The sequence below is a fragment of the Pectinophora gossypiella genome, chromosome 28 (assembly GCF_024362695.1).
Source record: "Pectinophora gossypiella chromosome 28, ilPecGoss1.1, whole genome shotgun sequence".
Lineage (NCBI taxonomy): Eukaryota > Metazoa > Arthropoda > Insecta > Lepidoptera > Gelechiidae > Pectinophora > Pectinophora gossypiella.
The window spans coordinates 6,162,382-6,188,115 of NC_065431.1; the positions used below are offsets into that span (position 1 = coordinate 6,162,382).

At 40.6% G+C, this 25,734-nt stretch overlaps 2 protein-coding genes across 4 annotated transcripts in view; one reads left to right on the forward strand and one right to left on the reverse strand.

The window, feature by feature from the left end:
* Positions 1–25,734, forward strand: part of LOC126379216 (tRNA pseudouridine(38/39) synthase-like) — a 76,544-nt gene that overhangs the window by 27,204 nt on the left and 23,606 nt on the right. The gene's annotated exons all lie outside the window — the stretch shown is intronic.
* The window catches only part of LOC126379257 (Krueppel-like factor 8), a 42,508-nt gene that overhangs the window by 8,272 nt on the left and 8,502 nt on the right, over positions 1–25,734 (reverse strand). For all 3 annotated transcript variants that reach the window (XM_050027958.1, XM_050027957.1, XM_050027959.1), the window contains 2 exons: positions 23,534–23,590; positions 15,267–15,348 (listed from right to left, as the gene is read on the reverse strand). In XM_050027958.1, the coding sequence (XP_049883915.1) occupies positions 15,267–15,348; positions 23,534–23,590 (139 nt within the window). The remainder of the gene's footprint in view (positions 1–15,266; positions 15,349–23,533; positions 23,591–25,734) is intronic.

Below are 25,734 nucleotides of genomic sequence, written 5' to 3' on the forward strand. Positions count from 1 at the left end.
ATCGGTTGAGGGGCTGGTGCAAGGCGAAAGCTTAGACGATTACATACATATTCAAAAATTCAAATTCAAAAATATCTTTATTCAGTAGGTAACACAGTTACACTTTGAATCGTCATTTTTACATAACGAACGTCTCATCCGCCTAAAACTACTGCAGCTTCTCACAACCTGTATAGCCGGGGAAAAGAAGCTGCAAGAAAAACCTCGGCACAGGGCCCTAGACGTTCTTTAAAAAAAAAAACATAAAATATTTTTATACAATTGAGTAATTTAGCTGCCTAATATCAGTTCTCAGACGAGTTAATCCCATGCATTCATATCTTCTAAGTAACATCCTTTTTCAGTGAGCGGTCAACAAATAAGTTGAAATTCATACATAAACTCACGTCCGTAATCCCTAATGGGGTGGGCAGAGCCACAAGTAACCAAAACCACTGCAGTTGATACGATGTCGTTATATGATAAACCTTATGGTGATAAGGGAACAGCGTATCGCCCATAACATTAATCCATCATGTTAGAGGACACAATCCCTCTGTCGGTTTTTACGACATGCCCGGGAAGATAAGAGGGAAACCTTTTTTTTAATTAAAATGGGTTTGCTCTTGACTTCGTTCTTCCACGAGGAGAAGAAGAGATCGACGTTGGAACGAGCTTACCCAGAAAATGCCTATTCACCCGTGATTTAAAGGACCCCAGGTTATAAGATTCAGGAAACACCGACGCCGGCAGCCCATTCCATTCCTTGGCTGTGCGCATTATGAAGGATGAAGTGAAGCGCTTGGTGCGGATTGGTGGTATGTCAACCAAGTAAGGATGGTGACCCGCCGTTTTTTTCAACGGATAAGAAAATGACAGGTATAACTTAAAATAAAATTAGATGGTGTTTACAGGAATTAGCACCACTGCTGTATTTTTTTTAAAGAAAAGAAATATGTAAATAAAATAAATAAATAAACCTATATTACGCCACGTCAAAAAAGCTACCTGCATAGTATATATAGACAGTATAACAGCCTAAAGCAAGCCTTCTATCGCGACCATAACTATAAATTGTAGCTATCTAAGATTCTGGTTTAATACAGATAGGCTGAAGATTTAGATGCTAACTGGTGGTAAGATATAAGCGAAAAGCCTTATACAGGGTGTTAGTAACGTCGTCCCGAATACTGAGGGGGATGATACCGACCATGATTCTGAGTTTCGGTGATAATTCCTGTAAATACCATCTAATTTTATTTTAAGTTATATCTGACATTTTCTTATCCGCCGAAAAGCAAAGGGACAGGTAGTCGACAAGCATAAAAATGGAACACACGTCAATTTTAAGTACAAATCTAAAACAACCGTCTAAAAATTTACACTGGCCAATAATTCGACAGAATTAAGTTGACAGCACGCGTCAAACGGTTTGCATACCAGCGAGATACCTTTTTGATTCGCCCGGGTTATTCATTCATTTACTCATTCTTCCTAAAATTAAGAGCTGTCAATCATCCGTCCCTTTCCTTTTCGGCGGATAAGAAAATGACAGGTATAACTTAAAGTAAAATTAGGAGGTGTCTGCAGGAATGAGGGCCATTGTAAAAGATGAGTTACGCGCGATTGTGACTAACACATCTGTCTCGACCATTATAGACGGCGATACGGCTCACCTATCACGTTGGTCTGACAGAAAGCTCGGTGAGGTGTGGGTACTTAGTTCATCTTGCGATGGATGTACCTCTGACTACACCAATTGGGATATAGTCGTGAGCTTATGTTATGATGAAGCAGCTGGTATCAGTTCTTATGTTGCTGTGCCTTTGCAGGGCGCTGGCGAGATTTAACGTGTTAATTACCTATTTCCTCATTAATCGGATACATAATTATTCAAAAAATACAAAGTAGGTATGGTAGAAGCAAATATAAAATGTATTCATCATCTGTGTGTGTGACGTCTGACGCCGAAGAATAGAATAGAATAGCATTTATTGATCAATTAGTAGTTGAGGAGCTAGGTGGCGCAGCGGTAAACGCGCTCGGTCTGCGATTGTTGAAGTTAAGCAACTTTCGCAAAGGCCGGTCATAGGATGGGTGACCACAAAAAAAAAATCATCTCGAGCTCCTCCGTGCTTCGGAAGGCACGTTAAGCCGTTGGTCCCGGCTGCAGTAGCAGTCGTTCATAACCATCAATCCGCACTGGGCCCGTGTGATGGTTTAAGGCCCGATCTCCCTATCCATCCATAGGGAAGGCCCATGCCCCGGCAGTGGGGACGTTAATGGGGTGGTGATAATGATGATCATAATGATACGTCAAGTTCTATTGTGTATTTCATCATAAAAATATCACAACGACGAAGAATAAAATAAGACCGAGGGGGGTGAGGTAAACCTAGCTCAGACGCTGGTGGGGAGCGGAGAGTTGCCGTTCTATACGTAGTATTATTTCTTATTCGTCCAGCTAAAAAGTAACTCGATAACATTTATAGTTATGGCCTCGACTGACTAGATACATATCACCAGTGTTATTGGCAATATTTTATCACTTTCAGTCCGTTCTATCTCTCATTTCGATCTATATAACACTTAGCATAAGGACTGCTCCCGCGGCACGGTACGCACACCGCGCGCGGCGCGATTTATATCGAGGATTTCGACCAACAGCCGTACATCTATCTAGATAGCATTCGGTGCGTTTATTGGTCGAAGAACTCGAAAAAAGCGTTTCGGAGGTATGTGACCTAATCTGTATTGGGCTGGTTTTCCCTTTACAGGTTTGAAGGTCAGACAGGCAGTCGCTTCGGTAGAAAAGAGGACCTGTCAAATCGTCAGGTTAGGTTAGGGAGATGGGTGCTCAGCCAGCAATGCAAAAATTACTATTCAAAATTCTAGATTAAGTAAATTAAATTCATCTTTTTTGGGGTTATGTATACGTTTTTACAATAAAATACCAGATAATATTTTAAATTTGTCAGAGAATAAATTTAAAGCTCACGTGAAGCTTACTTAATGTAAAAAAGCTTATTATAAGATTAATGATAACCTAAATGATAAACATGTCTGGTATTGAATGTGTTCCTCTAGTTATTAAATAACTTGTAATGTACCCTCATTGATTTAAAAGATGTGTTGCTGTTGACTAGTTTCTTGTCATTTCTTCTCCTCAGCGAAACAACGCAACTCAGCAACTTGCGAAATGACGTAAATTCAAAAATGTTACATTGATCTTCAACAAGTTTATCCATGATAATTACGTTGAATAAATGATTCTGATTCTGAATGTCCTAACCCGCGCGACCTCCGCTCCTTAAGCCTAACGCTTAATCACTGGAGTATTTCACAGAATAGCAGCGTCGTTCTTTCTTTCTATTAAATAACAAATATAGAATTAACGACAGCCTCCATTTGTAGGTCCGGGTTCGATTCCCGATGGGGACATTGTCGAAATCACTTTGTGAGACTGTCCTTTGTGTCCTGTGTGTTGTTTGGTAAGGACTTTTCAGGCTTGAATCACCTGATTGTTCGAAAAAGTAAGATGATTCCGTGCTTCGGAGGGCACGTTAAGCCGTTGGTCCCGGCTATTAGCCGTAAAAACACCTCCACCAACCCGCAGTGGAGCAGCGTGGAGTATGCTCCATACCCCTCCGGTTGTTTGAGGGGAGGCCTGTGCCCAGTAGTGGGACGTATATAGGCTGTTTATGTATAGAATTAACAATCAGTTCTATTTCTAAATAACTAAATATCTACGTAACAATATGGACATAACCGGCTGTCCAAACAAACCACTAATTATTATAAATTAACAGCCATTCAAACCAGACCCAAAATAGGTTATGCCAAATCTGGATACGCTGTTGTTCTAGTTATTAGCACAGAGGAATATTTCGACACTACAAGAAAGAATACATACAGTGTGATAGTGACACCGTAACGAAAACTTTCAGGGATGATTCATACCATTATTCTTGTGGGTTAATATCAAGTGGAATTTACAATTCTATACTTTCGCGATGGATAATTCCACTTGATATTGACTCAGGATAATCATCTGAACCATCCCCCTCAGTATTCGTTACGATGTCACTTACAACCCGTACAAGTAAGTAAGTAACGGCTTAACGTGCCTTCCGAAGCACCGATCATCTTACTTTCAGGTGATCAGCCTGTAATGTCCTAACCAAAGTTTTGTGATATGTCCCCACCGGGTTTCGAACCCGGGACCACCGGATCGTGAGCCCATCGCTCAACCACTGGACCACGGAGGTCTTTCTACACAATAATATCGAAAGACAGTTTATATCCAGCGCATTGCAACCGGTAGTTAGACAACATAATAGTAACTCTAAATCGATTGTAATCTGCATAACAATACGGGCAGCTACCTTACTGGTTATATACTAATTATTATAACTTAGCTATAACTGTGAGTTACATTCGAACAAATAGGTCGCAATGAGAGGCTTTAGGCAGACTAGAAAGCAGTTGGCTATGTTAGTTGCCTGGAAGAGATTGCTACTTAGCAATAAGACCGCAAATTGTACTGTTTCTATTTCTCTTTTGTTTTGTATTTTGAATTTCCTCTTTGTGCAATAAAGTATTTCTTATGTTGTCATGCTGTGGCGTTATGTTGGCTTATAATTAGACATAAGAAAGTGAAACATACATACATAAACTCACGCCTATGTAATAGATAGATATAGTATAATGAATGCTTAAATATAGATGGATTGTTTACAGAGGTTTCTTTTTGTACCTATTAATTTAATTCTTGGGCCTAACAGGATAACTTAATATAATTTATAGACTAGTTCACCGCAATTTGCAACGGAATATAATACCGGGTGTTAGTGACATCGTAACGAATACTGAAAGGGATGATTCAGACCATGATTCTGAGTTAATATCTAGTGGAATTTTCCGTCGCAAAATTCATGAAATTTTGAGTTTTGTTTTTAATTATTTTCAATTCCATATTGTGCTTTTAGCTGCATAGAACCCAAATTTCAATAAAAAAAACAATAATGACAAATTATCGAAAATTTTCGATGTAATGGAGACAACAGCTGCTCGAACGGGTCAACGGCCACACGCCCCGCTCCGCGCGCCCCGCGCCGCACGCCGGCGGCGCGGCGGCGGCGCGGCCTACAAAGTAGGCACTACGAACCGATCCTATTTCTTTCTCTGTCTATCGTAAATTATAAATTTATTTTATTCTTATTCTTAAATGGACGGATAATCAACAGGCATAAAATTTATGGAATACACGTCAATTTTAAGCAGAAATCTAAAACAACCGACAGAATTAAGTTACCAGCGAGATACCTTTTTGATTCGACCGGGTTATTCATTCATTTACTCATAGGAATCAGGGCCATTATCTACCTAAAACAGTTGAAACAGTAAATAATTGTATTCTTTGTTGTCATTAGAATAACTAACAACCAACTAACACAACCACCACAGATTAGGTAATTAGTTACCTACTATGTCAACCATCCACCAACTTAGTATGTAAGTACCTACGCAAAACCTCGCTACACAAAAATCGAAAATAAATAAATCTTTTAGATCAATACCCATTATTGTTACAAAGCAAGACCTATCGGTACTATCGCTAGTATCGATCTAAATGTACTATCACTACTTTCGATAGTTTAGACAATTTTCAAGTTCAACAATTGTACCTATCGATAGTTCGGCAACTCCGCCGCGTAGGCAATGTCGGCATGTTCAAAGAAAAAAATTGTCCGAGTGGAGTGATCTTATTTTTCTTGTTACATGTTGGTACCGTACCGAGGTACTAAGTACTAAGTTATTCGTAGTTTTAAATCTCATTGTTAAATCATCAGTAAAGAACTAATTAAACCTATCCTGTTCTGTGTACAATATTCATGTAACGGCTACGTGCTTACATAAGTACCTAGTAGACGGGAGCAACGACTTAACGTACCTTCCGAAGCACGGATCATTTTACTTTCGGACAATCAGGTGATCAGCCTGTAACGTCCCAACCAAAGGCCTTATAAACAGATTTTTGTGATATGTCCCCACCGGAATACGAACCCGGACCCTCCGCATCCCATCGCTCAACCACTGGACCACATAGGCCAAGAAGGTTCTAAGACATAATTAAAGGATCCTGGGACGCAAGACCTCCGAGTTAGGGCTTGTTTGATCTGTCTTGATGGATACTCGGACGTGAATAGCCTCACGGATCAAGGGCAACGCGCGCCAATAAAGTAGGCATTACGAACAGATACTAGGTATTTCTTTGAGTTGATAGGTATCAAGTGAAGTTTCCTGTCGCCAAATTCATAAAAATAATAGATTTTTTTCAGTCCCATATTGTGTTTTAAGCTGCATAGAACGCACATTTAAAATAAACAAATAAAAATTACTAATTATTAAATTTTATCAATGTCATCAATAATAATAATAACGTATCTACAACTTCAGCTATGCGCAGGTGAATAGCCGGCGCACGGGTCAAGGGCAACGCTCGCCAATAAAGTAGGCATACGAACAGATACTATTTCTTTCTCTGTCACTTGCACCATAAACATACTTCTCTCTCTCTCTCTAGTCGTCGGCTCGACTCGGCCGCGGCCGGTGCGTCGTCGGCGCCCTTAGTCGGCGCCTTTGATGCTTTGCGCTAACGCCGCCGCGCGCTTCCGCTCAGTCGAATACTAAGCTTGACCCGAATCGCGTGATGTTTTTCGAGGATATTTTTTTCGTGTTTGTGAGTGTTTGTTTCATTCTGTAAATGAGTAGTGTCGACTATGATGATAGATCATAGACCATTTACTGCGCAAAAGTATGGAAGATTGTTGATGTTTATTAAAGAGCAAGGTGTTGTGTTTGTGAGTGCGTGTGATACCTACCTACCGCGGAGGAAACGCGATGTTGCATACCTACGTGACGTGACATGTTCTAGGGTACCTACCTAGGTACTTCATCCGAAGGAATAACAATTAAGGTAAGGCAAGAGTAGGGTTTTTATTGTTAATAAGTTAGGAACGTTTTAATAACTGGTAGGTAGGTACCGTGCGTGAAAAATCGTGGCAGTAGGTGTTCTACTTCAACAAACAACATTTTTAAACGTTGAACCACTACTAAGCATCTAAATACAAGAGAATGAAAACTCCTACCTAGATATCAACATCGTATCTCACACGCGTAACGTAGCCGCGCGTAAGTTTAGCGTCTGTGTGGCGCGTTGTTCGACTTACATTGCGGCACAGTAAAAATTGAAAATCTTAATTAAACATTTGCGACAAGAAAAACACCCACCATCGTTTTTAGTACAATAAAATAGGCGTTCCATTTTTTTTTTCGTTACGATGTCACTAACACCCTGTATATGTTAGATACATCGGTGGAAACTGCTTTGGCTTAATGTGTTTAATTATAAGTTTATATCTTTAAGTATCTATTGTGTAAGCTGTTTGTTTCCTTAATAAAGAAAAATAAAAAAATAAATTTCCCACTGGGGTAAGCAGAGACTATAGAATTCCATTTGCTTCGATCCTGACACACTTCTCTTGCTTCCTCCACATTCATATTACCAAGGTACGTACCAAAAGCGATTTCTCCGCTTATTATTTACGTGTTTAACAGGACGTATGAAAATTGAAGTAACATATAAAATATTACATGACCATTACGATGTGCAACAATTAAAGGATATCTTTAAACTCAGCAAAAATGTGAATCTGAGAGGACATTCATTAAAGCTGTACAAGCCTTTGTGTGCTAGTAACCCAAAACATAATTTCCTGCCAAATCGCGTTGTGGACTCTTGGAATAAGCTCCCAGAATCAATAGTTAGTGCACCATCAGTGAACTCCTTTAAACACAGACTAGACATTTAAAATAGAAAATAACAATCTTAAAAACAAGTGCAGTGAAGTACACGCATCAGCTCTGAGCTGCTAGTGTACATAAACAAATATAATATAATATAATAATAATAATATGCGGGACCTACAAGGAAGTCAAAACAACTGTCAACGTGTTAAAAACACAAGCAAGATAATTATTTGAATCGCGATCTCTTTTAGCGGAGCACTTAAACCAAAGTAGGTATTTTTAGCGTATATTTTTTTTATTGTGCTAAGTAGTTTTAAATGCTTAAAGAAATTGTCATTACGCTGTGAATTCCTTTCACTGCCTAAATGGTAAAGATACACAAATGTGGTCTGGTAGGGACTGCTTTTACCAATAAGGCAGCCTTTGCCCATTTCGCTTGTTAGCGCTTTGGAGTATGTTCTTCTTCTATAGTGTGGGTTTTGAGGTGGAGTACCAACCTCATCAACCCTGGTGTCAGGGTCACTATTGAGCCGCCAAAGGCCCTTGACATGGCTCATGTAACGACTACGTACTTACATCAGTAAATAGTAACCGGGACCAACGGCTTAACGTGCCTTCCGAAGCACGGATCGTCTTACTTTCGGACAATCAGGTGATCAGCCTGCAATGTCCTAACCAAACTAGGGATCACAAAGTGATTTTTGTGATATGTCCCCACCGGGATTCGAACCCGGGGCCTCCGGATCGTGAGTCCAACGCTCAACCACTGGACCGCAGAGGCTGTTAAGCCGCTGTTGGAGAGCGGAGAGTTGCCGTTCTAGACGTAGTATTTATTCCTTATTGAGGCGCCATAGCGCGCCGGAGCGTCGGGTTTAAGTCATCACTAATTTAAGAGCCACGCTCTTGTCGGTGTAGCATTCTCCATTCTTGTCTAGTAAAGGCTACGATTAAAGGCCAATTCTTTCTCCTTATAAGACACGACGTTCGCCTTCTCTTTAATCTGTTCCATGTAAGCTCTTCTTGGTCTTCCCCTTCCTCTCCTTCCTTGTAGCTTCCCTTCTATGATGCTTTTAATAATTTCGTCGTGTCTTATTAAGTGTCCAATCATCTTGCCTCTTCTGTCCTCAATAACTCTCAATATTTGCCTTTTGCCGTTTTATGTATCTAGGCAATAAAATATAAGACCTAGGAACTGTATTAGTGTGTCTATACGTGACTAACGTGCCTAGACCATCTTCCGCGCACGACACACTTAGCAATAGTGATGCGCTTGGTATCGATATATCGACACCGACTGTATTTTAAACGGTCGAATTTCTACAAGACGACAATGTGGCAGTTTCTGAAGTTTATTTACATACACAAAATGTTTTCCTATTACTTAATTAAACCATTATTAAATATAGATTTTTTATAGAAATCACACAATTTAGTAAAAAAAAAAACTCACTTCAACAGTCACTGTGGTTCCGCCATTTTGAACCCCGGTACCAGACTTCCACCAATGAGTCATTAATTAATCTTAAGTGCAATGAAGAATGTTAACAAATTTTGGTATACCTATCTAAATAAATAAATAAATTATTAGCACTCCATATTCTCTGTCAAAAATAAAAAATACTAGTGAAAGAATTACGTCGATACGTCAAACGTCATTTTCGAAACTTTGAGTGCCTATAAAATCAAAACTACTAAGTATCTTTGACTACAACAAAAACTAGTGTATTTGTATACGTACAGCCTTTACTGAGACAAAATTTCAAGCGATTCGGCATAACTAGTAACATTCTCCATTTTCACTAACACGGTTGCCTCGACCATTATAGACGGCGATACGGCTCACCTATCACGTTGGTCTAACAGAAAGATCGGTGAGGTGTGGGTACTTAGTTCATCTTGCGATGGATGTACCTCTGACTACCCCTTTGGAATATGTATACATACGAAAAAAAAAGAAATTAGTATAAATACGAAAATCCATTGCTAGCCGTTTGATGACGTAAAAGTCACATAAGTGTTACTATTATATTGGTATCTCCAACATTCCAAGGATTTTATAATCAAAAATTATGCGAATTTCTTACTAACGTACTTAATATCACTTGACACATATATATAAATATCATTTAAACTAAGTAAATCAAAACTAAGTAAATAAAATATAAGAGCGTGCGCAGAGGGCTATACTCAAGGTGATGTTGCAAAAACCTTTCAGGTTTTCTACTGACTTACTTTACAACGAATGCAAAGTTCTGCGGGTGCGCCAGTTGTTCATGTTAAAGACTGTGGTTGCAAGACACAGAGCTGTTCGCTCCTCACCTGAGTACGAAGCGCTTCTGCAGCGAAGGATTTTTAGAGTTGCAATTCCGACAGTTAAAACTACTTTTGCTAAACGTCACCCGCATTATCTTTCCATCTACGTATATAATAAAATTTGCCACAAACTCCCGATTAAATCGATGTCCCTCCGAGAGACCAAAAAAGAAGTTGAGACATGGTTGCTGAGTCAGAACTATGACAAAACGGAGGAATTGATGCCAAATTCATAATTACGGGATCACATAGAAATACACACTCACACACAAACACACACACACACACACACATACACACACACACACACACACACACACACACACACACACACACACACACACACACCCACATAGACACTCCTTCTAACATATAAATACTATATATTATATACATATTATATTTTTTCACATACCAGTTTCTTTTGTACGTTTAAATGTTTCATCTGTTGCTTCTGGATAAGTCCGAACAAAACCAAACAATGTTAATTTTTTTTTTTCGGGCCCCTGCGATACAGGCTTATGCTTAGTGCAGGGTCCGCTGTGTTATCTGTCTATATGTAGATTTTCTGAAACTACCTCATAAAACCAGTTTTTTGTAACAGATTACTTTTGTAAATCTCTTTTTTTGAAATAAATATTTTTCTATTTTCTATTTTCTAATCTTTTACTAAAAGTTCGAAATTGCCCTGCAAAGTAAATTAAAAACATTATTTTTTTACAAAATGGCAACTCAGGGTGAGATGACGTCAGCGCGGCTGACCTTGAAACTTTAGCTGTCACTTTTGAGCATACCAACGTGATAAAATTATCGATGGATTCAATATTTTTTTTTTCGAAATAATGTATGTGTGTGTTTTTATGTTTTATTATATAAGCTGTTGGTGTACCTTTTTTTATAAATAAATAAATAGATAAGTTTGTTTTTCCCTAACACGCGTGGCATTGATGTTTTTCGTATTTTGACAGAACGACGTGACTTATTTGGGTTCACATATTAGCACCAATCGACAAAACGACATGATTATATCGTTATAATCGATAAAATGACCGTGAAAAAATTTTATGACGTTGAGCATGTTATTAACTGGTTTCGGGCGATCAGGTGATCAGCCTGTAATGTCCTAACCAAACTAGGGACCACAAAGTAATTTTCGTGATATGTCCCCACTGGGAATCGAACCCGGGACCTCCGGATGGTGAGCCCAACGTTCAACCACTAGACCACGGAGGCCGTTGCAGTCAAACTTATTATACCACAGTGCGAAGTAGAGTTGTATCGATACATTTTCATCTGAGTGTTACCATCACTAAAATCTCGGTCAGATATCTAAAACGGGCGTGCTACATGTTAATGGAACTAGGGGAACGGACCGGCGAACATACTTTATATATACCTAGTTACAACTAGGTAACATACTCCACCAACTCTCTAAAGTTACTGTTGTGCCGTACTATCACCCAAAGAGACACAACCAAAACATAAACAGCCTATATACGTCCCACTGCTGGGCACAGACCTCCCCTCAATCAACCGGAGGGAGTATGGAGCATACTCCACCACGCTGCTCCAATGCGGGTTGGTGGAGGTGTTTTTGCGGCTAATAGCCGGGACCAAATAAAAAAATGAAAAAAATTAAATTGATTGAGTTGAAATTTTAGTTCTGTGCATTATAGTATATTTGATTTGATTTGACCAAAGGCTTAACGTGCCCTCCGAAGCACGGCATCATCTTACTTTTTCGGATAATCCGGTGATTCAAGCCTGAAAAGTCCTTACCAAACAAAGAACAGTCTCACAAAGTGATTTCGACAATGTCCCCATCGGGAATCGAACCCGGACCTCCAGATCGGGAGCCTAACGCTCTAACCACTAGACCACGGAGGCTGTGACACACCCATACTAAAAAATAATATAAATGGGAAAGTGTATGTGTCTGTCTGTTTCTCCGTCTTTCATGGTAAAACGGACGGCGGCCTCCGTGGTCCAGTGGTTGAGCGTTGGGCTCACGATCCGGAGGCCCCGGGTTCGAATCCTGGTGGGGACATATCACAAAAACGTTGTGATTCCTAGTTTGGTTAGGAAATTACAGGCTAATCACCTGATTGTCCAAAAAGTAAGATGATCCGTGCTTCGGAAGGCACATTAAGCCGTTGGTCCCAGTTACTACTTACTGATGTAAGTAAATAGTCGTTATGTGAGCCATGTCAGGGGCCTTTAGCGGCTTAATAGTAACCCTGATACCAGGGTTGATGAGGTTGATACACCACCTCACAACCCACTCGATAGAATATAGAAGAGAGTGATTTATAAATAAATAATATATATGAACTTTATACAAACGCATCACCTGGTACGTTGCGCGAGCGCATCAGATGCGCCTCTCTAATCGTGATGAAGGTCAGAACACCTAGAATGTACGATCTACTTTAGTTCCGTCTGACAGTGTGGTCTTTTTGGAATATTTCATTTATTCGATTAGAAGGTCGCGAAATGTCAACTATGCTGTTCATGCTTTGTAATATTAATGAACATTACGAAAGGTTTATGCTTAAATCTAAATACAGGGTGTTAGTGACATCGTAACGAAAACTTTGAGGGATAATTCAGGCCATGATTCTGAGTTGATATTAAGTAGAAATTTCCGTCGCATAAGTATAGATCGGAAAATATTTAAAAAAATATATAAAAATATTCATGAATTTTTGACAGGAAATTCCACTTGATATTAACTCAGAATCATGGTCTGAACTATCCCCTTCAGTATTCGTTACGGTGTCACTAACACCCATACCTACTTGTATGGCTACCGTATGTACTTGTACGGGGTGTAAGTGTCACCGTAACGAATACTGAGAGGGATGATTCATTTGATTATTCTGAGTTAATATCAAGTGGAATTTTCTATCGCAAATGTATAGAATTGAAAACAATTTAAAAAAACTAAAAAAAAATCATGAATTTTGCGACGGAAAATTCCACTTGATATTAACCCAGAATCATGGTCTGAATCATCCCCCTGAGTATTCGTTACGATGTCACTAACACCCTGTATATAAAAGGAGAAACTGACTGACTGACATATCAACGCACAGCCTAAACGGCTAAACGTAGGCACTTGAAATTTGGAAGGGACGAAGCTTAGGTACCGTAGAGGTGCACTAAGAAAGTAATTCCCGAAATTCTCACGGGAACGGGAATTAGCGGGAAAATCCTTTTGTATGAAAAATCTAAACCACTTAAGTTAGAGCCTGTAATGTCCTAACCAAACTAGGGATCACAAAGTGAATTTTGTGATATATGTCCTCACCGGGATTCGAACCCGGGGCCCCCGGATCGTGAGTCCAACGCTCAACCACTGGACCACAAAGGCCGTTGTAGGGTCATGGTCAACAGGGTCCATGTTATAGTTCCTATGCCTATGTAACACCCTATTATACTACATGGAATGCAATAAATAATAGAGAATTGAATTGAGAATTGAGGGTTGAGTATACCTGGTTTTAATACCATGCCACACTTCCTGGTGCAATAAATATAGATGTCCGGCAGATGGGATCCGTGAGCGCGACCTTGCTGACTGCATTAGAGAGGCGTGTCTTTGCTGATTATGTTGCTATACCTAACTTGGCTTAGCCGCATAGAATAAGGAATAATACCACGTTAAGCCGTTGGTCCCGGCTGCATTAGCAGTCGTTACTAACCACCAATCCGCACTGGGCCCGCGTGGTGGTTTAAGGCCCGATCTCCCTATCCATCCATAGGGAAGGCCCGTGCCCCAGCAGTGGGGACGTTAATGGGCTGGTGATGATGATGATGACCACGTGTAGAACGGCATTGGTAGCCCAGTTGGTAGAACGCTTGCCTCTCACTTTGATGTCGCAGGTACGAATCCAGCACAGGCCCAAACCAATGATTGTCGAATTTGTTTGAATCATAAATGATTTTCACGTGCTCAGCGGTGAAGGACAACGTCGGGAACCCACATACTCGAGAAATGCAATTTCGGAGGTATGTGACCTAACCTGTATTGGGTAAGTTTTCCCTTCGCGGGTTGGAACGTCAGACAGGCAGTCGCTTCGTCAGGGATGTTCGCTGAGGCGCGGGTCGACTGCTTCTACAGCACAATGCGTAAACGATGCACATCACTGACTCGTAGGATCCGCGCCAGCCCCAACAGTATCCTGAGCATGATTGTAAGTAGGCTGGACTGTCCGTACATGACTCATTGCTCCATGAGTCACTTGTACAGGAGCAGTAAATAAATGTTTTATTTTTATTGTGTACTAGCTTTTGCCCGCGACTTCGTCCGCGTGACGTGTTATAAAAGAGAGATGTTATGAAAGAGAGAATTTCAAGCGTCTAACTTAAGCGGTTTAGATTTTTCATACAAAAGGATTTTCCCGCTATTTCCCGTTCCCGTGGGAATTCCGGGAATTCCTTTCTTAGTGCACCTCTACGGTACCTAAGCTACGTCCCTTCCAAATTTCAAGTGCGTACGTTTAGCCGTTTAGACTGTGCGTTGATATGTCAGTCAGTCAGTTTCTCTTTTTATATATTTAGAAGATGTGTGTGTAATGTGTATCTATGTAATACGAATATTATTGAGTAAGAAATCATTGTTACTAACATCCTGGGTCCAAGTTACCCTTTTTTTTTTAACCCGGACCTGTCAAATCTTCAGGTTAGGTTAGAGGACCCTGAGCAAAACGGGATAGTACTAGGGAGATGATGATATTTTAAATAGAAAGATAAATATATACGTTTTTACAATAAGATTCCCATTGACATTCAGAATTTGCCTTTCAACTGTTTTAAGACAGTAGTTAAACAAAAACTACAAAAAAGGTTATTATAAAGTTAGTGATTATTTAGAAGATATGAATGCATGGGATTAACTGTCTGAGAACTGATATTAGGCAGCTAAATTACTCAATTGTATACCAATATTTTACGTTTATTTTTATTTTTTTAAAGAACGTCTAGGGCCCTGTGCCGAGGTTTTTCTTGCAGCTTCTTTTCCCCGGCTGTACAGGTTGTGAGAAGCTGCAGTAGTTTTAGGCGGATGAGACGTTCGTTATGTAAAATTGACGATTCAAAGTGTAACTATGTTACCTACTGAATAAAGATATTTTTGAATTTGAATTTGAATATGTCCTTACCGCCGCGATGCCGCCTTCTCGGAGTAGACGGTCGCTTCACGCTGAGGTCCACAGGCTCCAGCTGAACAGGGGGCTCGCACGCCTGCAACAAACAATTATAAGTACGGTCACGAGCATTTATATGTATACACTTTGGTACCGTGTCACATTAACTTTTTTGACAAATTGAACTGTAAGTCTCACTAAATGTCAAATATGTTAGTGCGACAGAGTCCTAAAGCAAAAAAAATCAAAAATATTTATTTTTCAAAATTGGCTTACAAAGTTAGCGCTTTTTGAACGTCAAAAAATTAAATTACATATTATGTAACTAGCTGTAAAACTACTACCACATCGGAATCTGTAACGCTGAGGGAAAGACGTGGCCAGAAAACCTCCCAGCACAGGGCCCTAGTCCTACTGTTTCATGTTTTCCTTTCTTTTCTTTTTTTTTTAAATCCAGTTTGTATTACATTATATTGCTCATAACTGTGCACACAATGGCCCCGATTCCTGCAGACACCTCCTAATTTTACTTCAAGTTATACCTGTCATTTTCCTATCCGCCGAAAAGGAAAGGGACGGACGATTGACAGCTCTTAATTTTAGGAAGAATGAGTTAACGAATGAATAACCCGGACGAATCACAGAGGTATCTCGCTGGTATGCAAACCGTTTGACGTGTGCTGTCAACATGATTCTGGCGGGTTATTGGCCAATAGAAATTTTTTAGACGGTTGTTTTAGATTTGTGCTTAACATTGACGTGTGTTCCATAAATATTATGCTTGTTCGTTACGATGTCACTAACAGGCTGTATATAAATTCATGATTTAATATTCTTTATTATGTTTTTTTCTTTATTTTAGATTCTTTAAATTATTTTCAATTCTATACTTTAATGATGGAAAATTCCACTTGATATTAACTCAGAATAATGGTCTGAATCATCCCCCTCAGTATTCCTTACGGTGTCACTAACACCCATACCCACTTGTATGGCTACCGTATGTACTTGTAAGGGATGGTAATGACATCGTAACGAATACTGAGAGGGATGATTATTAATAATTTAAATGGAGTTTCTTGTCGGAAAATTAATAGAAACTTAAGTGGTTTTATTTCATACTTTTGCGACGGAAAATTCCATTTGATATTACCTCAGAATCATGGTCTGAATCATCCGTCAAAGTTTTCGTTACGATGTCACTAACATATAGGTATCCTGTATACCTATATAACCATGCCACATAATGTCTAAACAGTGACCTGAACTTACGTAAGAAAGTTTAAAACAATTTAATGTAACTAGTGAATCTTCGTGAGGCATACCCGTGTGTGCTTGCAATATTATAAGAAAGGGTACATCCCTATGCGTAATAGTAGCGTTTTTATTCTTCATCACCTGCTTAGCATTATCCCGTTTCTCACAGGGTCCGCTAACCTGTTAGGGTCTGGGGTGCAGTTCATAGAAAACGCCTAAGTATTTTAATGCACAAAAACGTTTATTGACCTTTTGTTTTTTATTATTTTCTTTTATTTTTTTTTATTGTGACTTATTGTAGATTTGCCGCAGATGGCATTAACTACTTGGCCGGACAAATGGGGAGCGCTGAAGGCTCTCACCCGGTACAACGTTTAAGACAACAGGCATGAGGGTGCCCAGTTGGGCGCGAACCTAGGCACAGGGCGTCGTCTGAGAGGAAAAATATTTGAAAGAATTAATCGACCCTAGTGGGTCGATAGCGATAAGCGCTGAATGAGGGACATCGTCGACCACGCCGGCGGGGTCGGTATCGGGGCTCTGAAGTGTTTGGTGTCGCGAGCTGATTGGCTGCCTCTATGGCTAGAGTAATCGGGTCGTCGGGATCGTATATTACGTCCTTCGGGCGCCGATACTTTTCAGTACCGTCCCTAAGCGGAATGTACTCGGAAGCCGCAACTACCAGAGGATTTGGGTGGTGCGGAGCAGAATCGAAAAAACGTTTGGAAGCTAATTTGAGCCATTGGGCACGTTTATTGACCGAACACAAAGAAAAGGTACAATGCAGTAGCGCGTGAGGCATCGCTCGAGGTTCGCCGCAGACTGGTTACATACAGTTAGCGAATATAGAAGGCACACATCAAAAAATTTATTCCTAACTAGCATCATCTCATAAAAAATATATAAGATTGCGGCTACCTCCCATATGAGGTAGGCGGAGACAAAGGATTTCCGACACACCGCTTTCACATCACATCCTACATAGGTACATGTTATAAAATTCAAATTCAAATGTATTTATTGCAAACAAAATAGAAAACTATAAGAGCGCGTCGCTAACAAACCTAACCTGAAGATTTGACAGGTCCGGTTTTTTTACAGAAGCGACTGCCTATCTAACCTTCCAACCCGCGAAAAACCAGCCCAATACAGGTTACATGAAATGGTCCTATTTCATGAAATAGCCAACTTAACTTGACCATATCGTTGAAACGTCAACGTTTTAATGATATTTCAATCAACGTTTGGCCATATCGTTAATGCAGGCGGTGTCCATGCTATGTGGTGTAATAATAAAGCGAATAGTCGATTAATTTCTTAGGTTCAAAATTTACCTAATCGATATGGAAAATTGAACAATTACATCATACATTACAAGGTATTTAATAACTAGATGAACACATTCAATAGCAGACATCATGAAATGATCAATTCTAAGATCTGGCCACGACATATACACACTCTCGCCAGTTATGTTTAGTCACATAGGCTAAGGTTTATTGGCAAAATATAGTTTTTACATTGTTTTAAGTTTACGCGGTTATTATCATAATTAAAGCACATAATAACGAGCCTAATGTGGTGAAAAAACGCGAGGACACAGTGAGTGCGGTTTGTCGTAGTGAGTTTGGTGCGAGTTCAGATGGTTCCGAACATTCCGATATCAAAAACATAAACAAGCGGCAAAGAAAGAGGGTAGACAGATATATCTGCCCGTAGAAAAATATGGATCTACCTACTCCACTCCAATCTCATCAGTCATCCCGTGATCATGGCACTTGCAACAGTGTCGAAATATCGGGAGTCTCATATCCCCATTTAAACGCGGTAAGAACCCGTTATTATGTGCTTTAATTAAAATATAGTTTTTAATAAGAGGTACTGAAATTTTCCCTCGTTTACCGCTAACACTAAAACCACACCACTTGGCCGGTTGTGCAACCCGTGTCGTGATGCGAAGCCACGCCCGTGTACCCCACTATTTCACAGTCGCCCTGTCAAATACTGAGCCGTACCCAGCACAGTGAGAAGAAAAAACTTAACAACGCCATCTATCGTGTTTATGGGGAATGCCGATTGGAAAGTCATTACAATACCGACAATACATGTCTGTACTGTCGGTATTGTAATGACTGTTTTAAGACAGTCGTTAAACAAAAACTTTACAAAAAAGGTTATTATATATTTAGAAGGTATGAATGCATGGGATTAACTGTCTGAGAACTGATATTACGCAGCTAAATTACTCAATTGTATACCAATATTTTATGTTTTTTTTTTTTAAAGAACGTCTAGGGCCCTGTGCCGAGGTTTTTCTTGCAGCTTCTTTTCCCCGGCTATACAGGTTGTGAGAAGCTGCAGTAGTTTTAGGCGGACGAGACGTTCGTTATGAAAAAATTGACGATTCAAAGTGTAACTATGTTACCTACTGAATAAAGATATTTTTGAATTTGAATTTGACAATTTCCCCATCGGGAATCGAACCCGGACCTCCAGATCGTGAGCCCAACGCTCTAACCACTAGACCACGGAGGCTGTTTCTTTATTCTATAGCGGTCATTAGTGTGAAATAGTATAGTACAGTCGTGAGCAATATCATGTACCCACTTTAGGACTCTGTCGCACTATCATATTTGACATTCAATGAGACTTACGGTTTAATTTGTCAAAAAAGTTAATGTGACATGGTACCAAAGTGTATACATATTAATGCTCGTGACCGTACATAGCACGGCTATAGGCGCGGCCAGTGTCGTAACCGAGGCATCTGTGAGAGGAATGCTGCTTACATCTTCAGGATACGCCCAGTACCTTAACTACTATACACGGTGTTAGTTAGTGAGATCGTAACGAAAACTTTGAGGGATGATTCAGACCACTGTTTTGAGTAGTTATCAAGTGGAATATTCAGTCGCAAAAGTATAGAATTAAAAAAAAATAAAAAAAAAAATATTATATCGTAAATTTTGCGACGGAGAATTCAACTTGACATTAACTTAGAATCATGGTCTGAATCATCATTAGTCTACTTCTATCGTGTGGGTTGTGAGGTGGATTACCAACCCCATCAACCCTGGCCCCAATTAATTATTATTAATGATAATCTTACTAATATTATAAATGTGAAACTCAGTTTGGATGTTTGTTACTCTTTCACGCAAAAACTATTGAATGGATTTTAATGAAACTTTACAATAATGTAGCTTATACATCAGAATAACACACAGGCTATAACAATAAAAAAAGAGATAATATTACCGCGGAAACCGAAATCCACGCGGACGAAGTCACGGGCGGCCGCTAGTATTTCAATAAAGATAACATACAGACATACACATACAGATAGTGTAATAAATCCTTTAACAAAAATAATTAACAGTTTAAACACAATCTTCTTCTTCTATCGTGTGGGTTGTGAGGTGATTACTAACCCTGTCAACCCTGGTATCACGGTTACTATTGAGCCGCCAAAGGCCCCTGACATGACTCATGTAACGACTACGTACTTACATCAGTAATAACCGGGTCCAACGGCTTAACGTGCCTTCCGAAGCACGGATCATCTTACTTTTTGGACAATCAGGTGATCAGCCTGTAATGTCCTAACCAGACTAGGGATCGCAAAGTGATTTTTGTGATTTGTCCCCACCGGGAATCGAACCCGAGACCTCCGGGATCGCGAGCACATCGCTCAACCACTGGACCACAGAGACCGTCCACACAATCATAATTGGTTAGTCTGTTAAGCAACATGTAACCAGACATGACAAACGATATTTGAACATTTCGAAAGTGTTACAGATTATGCCATTAGACCATTAGGGGCATAATTTAATTTTATCGATAACTGATTGTACCACGTCAGGGGCCTTGGGCGGCTCAATAATAAATCTGACACCAGTGTTGATGAGGTTAGTATTTCACCTCACAACCCACACGATAGAAAAAGAATTGATTCATTGAGTCATGGTCTGAATCATCCCTCTAACCTTTTTTTTTTTTTTTTTTTTTTACGAGGAGAAATCCGTCATGGATACCCAGCCGCCCGGGGAAAGCGACTGGGTTATGTGAGACTCCTACTCACTAAAACTCCTCGGTGTTCCACTCCGTTCGCCGATTGGCGGGTGTCCGGGGACGTTGGCACACTCTTCCGTGCACCCGTCGGCGCCGTCCGATTCGGACTCTCCCTGGGTTCAGGATGGGAGGAGCAGTCCATCCTGATCTCCGATATTATGTGATCTGCCGGGAACACACGGCAGATCACAGCCTCCACAGCCCTTGATGGATTGAGCGACGGGATTTCCCCGCTCCCGTCGCCCAAGGGCTAACCGGGCAAGAGTTGGCGAGCAAATACCCCCCTTCTCCGCCCAGTTCTTCTGCGTCGGATAGGAGCAGAGAGGGGGTCGTCCTCTCTTGTCCGCTCCGCTGCCTCCTTCTGCGCCACCACGTCCTCGCAGAAGGAGACCATCGCGTCCCAGGCTCTCTTGCTGCCAACCATGGCCATGACCACAGCTGGCAGCGAGAGGTCGCCTCCAACCTCTGTGACAAGCGCTGCTCGTTGTTGCGCCCACGCTGGACAGACCCCCAGCGTGTGGTCGGCTGTGTCGTCACTGCAGGCGCAGTGGTGACATACTGCCAAGGGCTCCCTGCCGGCTATCATCCCTCTAACCTAACCTAACCTAACCTAATCTACATAAATAAAATAAAGTAAATAGAAGGGAAAAAAAAAAAAATAATATTTGCATAAAAAAAAACAAACAAACAACAAAAAAAAATTTAAGAAAATACAAAAAAAAAACGAGCATAGTATTAAGGAATAGATTTAGGAGCAATTAATTAAGTAAACTAACAAAATTAGGTATTGTAAACTAACAAAAGTGCGGACCATTGTGTCTGCAGACTGTAGAGCAGAGGGGGTTTTAGTGGGCGCGAGACCCACATAACCCAGTCGTTCGAGCGACTGGGTATGCATAAGGCATCTACCCCTCTATAAAAAAAAAACCTAATCTACAAGATCCTACTGCTGGGCAAAGGCCTCCCCTTCCTCTTTCCATTTTTCTTTTTACTCCAGCCAGTCCCTCGGGCAAGCGTCTGGTAAGGTTTGACAGAGAACAGATGGTAGAATCACTGGTTTAGCCCCTAAGTATTAAAATCAAGACACTAATGTGATCATGATATCTATGCTTTAACGCCACAGACATCTAACGTAGAACTGTGTTTCGTCACTAACTCGGTGAAAAAAACTATTACTAATTTGTAATGCAAGCGTCCAAGTCATCTCGAAAGATGACGTGACGTGACGAATTTTAATTTTTTTATTTTTTTATTTTCGGACGGAAAATTCCACTTGATATTAACCCAGAATCATGGTCTGAATCATCCCCCTCAGTATTCGTTACGATGTCACCAACTCCCTGTATGTCGTTACACACACACACACACACACACACACACACACACACACACACACACACACACACACACAAGCATTTATAGATTTGATATTTTCTTTTTAAGAAATATTTTATGATTTAGTCTAACAATTTAAAAAAAAAAAACTTTATTTTTTTATATTTTGTTATTTTTTCTTGACCATGACTTTTTGGGGGTGGAGGCCTGGAGTCCTAAAACACAGGGTATCCTAGTTTAGGCTCCAGCCTCTACAAATATTGTATTTTTGTATATATTTATGTATCCATGTGTTTTATTATTTGTTGAGGAAATAAAGATTTTACTTTACTTTACTTCACTTGACACAAGCAGTACCACCATAACCTCACTTTCTACATTGGGTAACTGACGTTAGATAAGTGACAAATCAATGGATCAATTAAATAGATCTCGTAGATCTTGAATAGATCCCCGTTCCATATTCAAATGCGCGTCAAATTGGACGGTAACGGTCGAATTCGAAACTCGAACAGCACAATGGTTTTGCAATGTCGTTAGGGTCGATTCACACTTGGGGAAGTGTAACATATATAAACTCACGCCTATTCCCCACCGGGGTGAGCAGAGACTATAGAATTCCATTCGCTTCGATCCTGACACACTTCTCTGGCTTCCTCAGCATTCATCAATCGTTCAGAGTAGATCGTACTGAACCTTTTCTAAGGACATCTCCAACTTGGTCACGTTCTTCTAGGTCCTCCTCTGCCAGCCCTACCTTCATTTTATATACTGCTTTCGACTCGATACATACATACATAAACCCACGCCTATTCCCCACCGGGGTAAGCAGAGACTAAGGAATTCCATTCGCTTCGATCCTGACATACTTCTCTGGCTTCCTCCGCATCCATCAATCGTTTCATACACGCACGCCGGTTCAGAGTAGATCGTACTGAATCTTTTCTATGGACATCTCCAATTCGTCCTTCTAGATCTTCCTTCATCTGCCAGCCCGCCATCTCTCTCTCTATTTAAGAGCTGCGCTCTTGTCGGTGGAGTAACCGCCATTCCTCTCTGCCCGCCCGCCATATCAAACCCTATCTCACATAGTGAACGAGTGCCCTCTACACCGGTTCCCAGGTGGCATAGCCGAGCTGCATTGTGTGACGGATGCGGCAGAGACTTGGCTAGGGGATGCACGTGCTTCGGAATGCACGTTAAGCCGTTGGTCCCGGTTACTACTTACTGATGTAAGTAAGTAGTCGTTACATGAGTCATGTCAGGTGCCTTTGGCGGCTCAGTAATAACCCTGACACCAGGGTTGATGAGGTTGGTAATCCACCTCACAACCCACACGATAGAAGAAGGGTAAATACACTCGACTGGATTACTCTGGGCGCCATCCCATTCGCGTCAGAAAGAGTACAGTCACGAGCAATATCATGTACCCACTTTGGAACCCTGTCGCACTATCATATTTGACATTTAATGAGACTTACGGTTTAATTTATTAAAAAAGTTAATGTTACATGGTTTCAAAGAGTATACATATACTCGTGACCGTACTGCGGGGCGGAAGGCAAGACGGAAATCACTGCCATTTATATTATAAAATTATAAAAAAAAGTTTGTACCTCCATATTAGTGGGCAGCACAGCGCCTAGCCGACGCCTCGCGCCCTCTCTATCCTCCTGCAACAAAAAAATATAGGTAATACAAAATTTAATTTTGGTTCTTAACTAGAAAGCTCGGTGAGGTGTGGGTACTTCGTTCATCTTGCGATGGATGTACCTCTGACTACCCCAATTGGGATATAGTCGTGTACAAATCCCAATTCAATAGGTAACATAGTTACACTTTGAATCGTCATTTTTTACATAACGAACGTGTCATCCGCCTAAAACTACTGCAGCTTCTCACAACCTGTACAACCGGGGAAAAGAAGCTGCAAGAAAAACCTCGGCACAGGGCCCTAGACGTTCTTAAAAGAAATAAAATATAAAAACATGAGTTTGAATCATAGATATCACGTGGTTTCCCGAATTTGTCCCTGGTAAATGATGGCCCCTAAGTATTACATGGGATTTAAGCATAGCTGGCGAGGAGTTCGAGGAGGGTTTTTTTTAGCTATTTTGGTGCTTTTTTTTGACGTGACTTATTGTAGATTTGCCGCAGGTGGCATTAACTACTTGGCGGGAAGAGTAGGTGCATATACTAGACTTTCTTTCTGACTACCCCAATTGGGATATAGTCGTGAGTTTGTGTTGTTTGTTTGTCTCAAAAGTGGCTGCAAGTTGTCGCCTGACTGCATGTCGCTCTGCCCGCCCCATTGGGACATTTAGGCATGTTAAATCCCGTTACTACGTTCAGTGAAAGTAAGTGCAATAGTTCCCACGATACGCTTTAGTGGCGATGGTTTGCGTCCTTGCTTCTGCTTACTGTTCGATATATTATAGTTGTTCATCATCACCATCAGCCCATTAACGTCCCCACTGCTGGGGCACGGGCCTTCCCTATGGATGGATAGGGAGATCGGGCCTTAAACCATCACGCGGGCCCAGTGCAGATTGATGGTTATTAACGACTGCTAATGCAGCCGGGACCAACGGCTTAACGTGCCTCCCGAAGCACGGAGGAGTTCGAGATGAAATATTTTTTTGTGGTCACCTATCCTACGACCGGCGTTTGCGAAAGTTGCTTAACTTCAACAATCGCAGACCGAGCGCGTTAACCGCTGCGCCACCGAGCTCCTCTATATAGTTGTTTATATTTGCTGTTAAAATCGGCATAAAACATAACATAAGGGGTAGGCAGAGGTCGTGGACCATACATAGTCATGTCATCAAGCATTATCCAGTTTTTCACATGGTCTGCTTACCTAACCTGACGATTTCACAGGTCCGGTTTTTTACAGAAGCCTGTCTGACCTTCCAACCAAGGAAAACCAAGCCCAATACAGGTTAGGTCACATACCTCCGAAACCATTTTTCCGGAATGTGGGTTTCCTCACGATGTTTTCCTTCACCGCTGAGCACGTGATATTGAATTCAGTCGATTACATAAGATCACTAAATCTTTTAAGGGGCAATGTATACGTTTTTACAATAAGATTCCTTGACATTCAGAATTTGCCTTTCAACTGTTTTAAGACAGTAGTTAAACAGAAACTTTACAAAAAAGGTTATTATAAAGTTAGTGATTATTTAGAAGATATGAATGCATGGGATTAACTGTCTAAGAACTGATATTAGGCAGATAAATTACTCAATTGTATAACAACATTTTATGTTTATTTTTATTTTTTTAAAGAACGTCTAGAACGTCGAACGAAGAACGTCGTCTGTGCCGAGGTTTTTCTTGCAGCTTCTTTTCCCCGGCTGTACAGGTTGTGAGAAGCTGCAGTAGTTTTAGGCGGATGAGACGTTCGTTATGTAAAAATTGACAATTCAAAGTGTGACTATGTTACCTAATGAATGAAGATATTTTTGAATTTTGAATTGGAAACAAATTTAACAATCATTGGTTTAGACCTGTGTTGGTTCGAACCTGCGACGTCAAAGCGAGAGGCGTTCTACCAACACGGCTCACATAAACAAAACTATAGATAAACGTGCGAATTTCAAGCACGCAACTGGCGGTGTCCGTCTAGTGAAAGCAAAGGCTAGGTTCTCACGCTACAGATACTGCGATGGTGACGGTCCTCGCACCGAGATATATGGCCGATGACCATCAAACGAGGCTCCCTCCAATATACTCATTGGCGTATTTCGTAAAGATAAACATACCGCTATGGTAGGGTTGCCATCCGTCCGGGTTTCCCCGGATTTGTCCTAGT